Source organism: Chaetura pelagica, unplaced genomic scaffold (genome assembly GCF_000747805.2).
Source record: "Chaetura pelagica isolate M959 unplaced genomic scaffold, ChaPel_1.0 scaffold10, whole genome shotgun sequence".
Classification (NCBI taxonomy): Eukaryota; Metazoa; Chordata; class Aves; order Apodiformes; family Apodidae; genus Chaetura; species Chaetura pelagica.
In genome coordinates, this window is record NW_009952263.1 from 12,144,165 (window position 1) to 12,148,343 (window position 4,179).

The following is a 4,179-nucleotide window of genomic DNA, read 5'->3' on the forward strand; positions in this document are numbered from 1 at the left end:
AGCAGGAAGCACAAGAAACATCCCCTGTGAAGCCAAACCCTGCTTCCAGCCACCCCTCTCCTCCCGCTGCAGCTCCGCTACACCGACGCTGTTCACGGGTACCCGGCTAATTGGTTCAGAGTTCCCGATTGAAGTTCAGCATCACCATCTTTCTCCTCCTCCGAGGCTTTGGAAAGGGGTGTGGAAGCCCAGCCACTGGCTGCAGCTCCGCTCCTGCCCTAACGGCAGCACGGAAGATGTGACCAGCCGAGGAAGCAGATCCACCGCGTCTTCTGCCTCCGGCACGGACATGAAGCCGTTCCGAGGACGGACGAGCCGCGGCAGCCGCGCTGGCTCGGGCAGCGCTCCGGAGGCACCGTTTGCCGTCCCGCTGCCCCCCGGAGAGGCCCCGGCCGCCCCCGGACACGCGTCCTCCCGAGCCTCCGAGGGACGGGAACCCCGGGCAGCCCCTCCCCGGGCAGGGCTGGGGCTGCAGGCCCGTCCGCTCGGCTCCTCGGAAGCCTCTCCCTGGGCGGCGGGGCCGGGCGCCCAGCGGCCTCCCCGGGGCCTGGGCCGGGCCGGAGGCGGCCCCCGGCGCCCCCGTACCTGCTTGCGCATGGTGTTCATCACGCCCATGAAGCTCGCCAGCAGCTTCGCCTCCTCGCGGGCGGCGAGCTTCTTCTCGGTCTTCTTCTTGCTGCTCTTCTCGGCCCCGGGGGCCGCCATGCTCCCCCGCCCCAGCGCCGCGGGCGCGGCCGCCGGGCACACGCACCGCGGGTCCCTCCCTCCCGCCGCTCCGCTCCGGCGCGGCCGCTGCTCCGGGCGGGGCCGGTTCCGGTTCCGGTTCCGCCCCCGCCCCCCGGGAGCGCGCCCGGCGCGAGGGGCGGGGCCAGGCGCGTGACGGCATCGGCCGGCGCGCGGCGCCCACGCGGGAGGAACAAAGAAGGGCGGGGCTTGGGGAGGGGCGCGCGCGTGGCGGGGGGGGGCTCAGTGCTGTTAATTAAAGGGACCGGCCGGTGTGCTCATTACGCCGAGCTCGGGCAGGCGGGTTCGGCATGTTGAGATAAGGACTGCAAAGAAGAAGAAGCAGTTCCTTGTGAAATAGGAGAAATTATACCAAAATAAAGTATTGAATAGCTTGTAAGAGATGTAATACAAATGAAAGCATCATAATATGCCGTGTCTCTTCTAAACACATTGTTATTCTCAAAGCACTGTACAAACATTAACAGTTTAATGATATCCTTTAATTCGCAAACTGGAGTTAAAATTAAAAATAGGAAAGGATTATCTTCTTCTCTAAAGCACATTTTGTTTCTGACTTTGACAGGGAAATCACTGGCCTGGCACAAACAGTGTCATATCCATTCTGGTTTCAAAAGTGTATCAAATCGCATTCTGAGCGATCAGCTGATGCTGCTAAGCAGGCTGGTGTGGGACAGCTGGGTATCCTGAAATGTTTTTGTGAGCATTGTTTGCTTAATCAAATAGGCTCTAATCCACAGTGTAGTAGAGATGTTTCCATCAGGAAGCTGAAGTTATAAGCGTATCATGCTGAAATGTAGAAGATTAGCAAGGCCTGGCTCTCTGATACAGGCTCAGAAGGACACAGGGTACCTACCAGTCACGTTCAGCTTTTTATGCTAGACTGGAACCAAACTCAGAAATTTTGCAGCATCCTTTCCTCTCAGAGGTGAATATGCTTCTTGGGGCAGGAGGAATGCTCCTCAGTAACTCTGGCATTGGGGTAAGATTAATTTCCCTTGGCATTCATAATTTGTTATAGACTGTCTATAAATGGTTACGTGCTGTCTATAAATAGTTCACCAGTGTCTTGTTTTTTTTCCAATTCACAAAGCAAGACAAAAAGTAGTAGTTCTGAACTTCAACATCTATGATATCTCGTGATGTCACAATGATACAGACACAGTATGGAAACTGCTGCCACAGTATGGATGCATCTGTCATTCCAGTTTTTTGTCTTGTTCCCTTGAGCCTAGGTCTACTCACCCTGTGTCTGTTCTTCATTCAGATGAAGAAACATTGCTTGCAAGGCCTCCCCTTCTTTTCTTTGCTACCCTTTTGCCAGCAGTGCCTCTGCCTTTTGTGGGCAACGTGTGCGTGTTTGGGAAGATGGGGAAGCTAAGGAGAGTTGTGGGTTCTAGTAGGAAAATGAGAAAGAAGAGGAGGGTTGTGCTGGATGTGGAGAACATCTCATGCCAACTTGCAGTGCAGCTTTTGCCATGGAAGGAGGGCTCCTGAGGGAGCCCTGCACTCTTCCCACAGAAATCAGGAGAAATCCCTCTTTCCCACACCACGCCACCCACTTTCAAAAGCATGGTGATCCTCTCTGAATGATCTGAAGCTATTGTGACACTTTGTGTTATTACAGTCCTATTTCTGGCAGCACTGTAGTGAAAGACTCAAATGCCTTGGGTGAGTTTTGGGGCAGGTCAGGTGCTTTCTACTTAGGCCAGTGTGGATGGCTGATGGGTGCAAGTGCTGCTACTGTCTCAAGTAGAGCCAACAACCCAGGTGAAGCAATGAAATCAACCAGAAGCCTGTGACTTGGGATCTGTAACTGGCTTTGTTCAGTGTATATTGACTGCAAAAGAGCTGGCACACTTGGCATGAAAGAAAGATTGCCCAGATGAGGATCTAATTATATATTTAACAGACACTGCTTTTAAAACCAGCTCTCTTTCGTTTATGATCAATTCATATTCCATGAATTAGAGAAATATGAGCCAACGTGTCACAGCAGAGAGCAAAAAGATCGATGACAAGCACTCAGATCAGACACTACTGGATTCATGGAAATATGACATCAAGGATGAAAATAGATTCTTAGCTGGGGATGGTATTAAATGAGGGATTGTCAGAAGGTTTGACTTTTTGAGGTGGACTGCATGTGGGTCCTGGGTATATTATTTAATGAAATGGCAAAATACTTTTCAAATTATAATGTTTCTGATACTTTTCATCCTAACCTATGCAGGATTTTTGTTATTTTTTTTTAAGAAACAACCTCAAGGCAGTTACTCATTTATCCCAGACCAGTCCTTTTTTTGCCATTCAGCCGCATGTAGCAATTTTAACTGTGGTGTGCCAGAAGCAGCACCAGGAGAAGTCAGAACAGTGATACTCAGAGGAGGTATAGACTTCATGGAGAAAATGAGCTTATCACCACATTACCCAAGGTGCCTCACTGTGTGCATTAGGGAGATCAAATGTTTATTTCCTTGTACTCCCAAGAGCAGTGGGAGAACTTAGACTTCCTGAAATCAATACTATGTTTTTTTAACATTTTTAACTGTTGCTGGTGTTTTTAGGAGCATGCTTTTACTGGGTGCCAGCAGCCTCTTCTGAGCCAGGACACCTTGTCCCACCCTTTGTCAGTCCCTCCAAGCTGTGCCAGAGCATGAGGGGAATTTGGTCTGAACAGGTTCTTTGTGTTTGAAGTATTTCCAGGATATTCCCTCCTGTACAGTTTACTAGAGATCCTTCTGATTTCTTGGCTTGGAGAGTTGTTTTACTGTCTTGAGTTAAGGCTTTCTCACTGCTTGTTTTTAGAGTCCAAGTACCCTTTTCACATGACTTTATTTATTTTTTTTCTTAATGAAATAGCTCCCTTTTTTTTTCCCCTCTCACATTTTAGACTTGTGCCTTCATTGCTAATGGAGGGGAGACTCTTGTTGTCAACTCGGGTTTACAACATCCCTGGCATCCCAAATTTTCTGTTCTGATAAATGTGTTAGTTGCATTAAAGCTTTAAAGGCAGAGGGAAGAAAGAATAAAATTGATTTATGATTGATTTGCTTATTCATGATGTAAGAAAGTTTTGGGGTTTTTCTGTTTCCTTTTTGCACTGAGGTTTAAGGTCCCCTTTGACAACCATAAAATAATTTACAAATTCAGCCCCAACTGGCAAAGTGATTCTTTTTCACACTGTGTAGCTGCTGTGTGTACTGTTTAATTTTTACTGCTTCTTCACTCAGGCAGTAATGCTTGTCTGAAAGCAGCACATATATTCCAGGGAGCAGGAGGAACACTCTCCAGGAGGGAGCTGGCTTCTGCTGAGGACACCCCATCCCAGCAGTGCTCTCACAGGCAGATCACCATCCCCCACATCCCAATAGGGCAGGGATGGGGATGGTGACAGGACTTGCTAATGGTCCAGTAGTCATCAGAGAAGGTGCC

The 4,179-nt window shown here is 49.5% G+C and overlaps 1 protein-coding gene across 1 annotated transcript in view; it reads right to left on the minus strand.

Moving 5' to 3' along the window:
- Window positions 1–727, minus strand: part of KLHL7 (kelch-like family member 7) — a 23,657-nt gene extending 22,930 nt beyond the window's left edge. The window contains exon 1 of the mRNA XM_010007586.1: window positions 586–727. Coding sequence (XP_010005888.1) covers window positions 586–705 — 120 coding nt within the window. The 5' untranslated portion in view covers window positions 706–727. The remainder of the gene's footprint in view (window positions 1–585) is intronic.
- Between the last annotated feature and the right edge of the window lie 3,452 nt (window positions 728–4,179).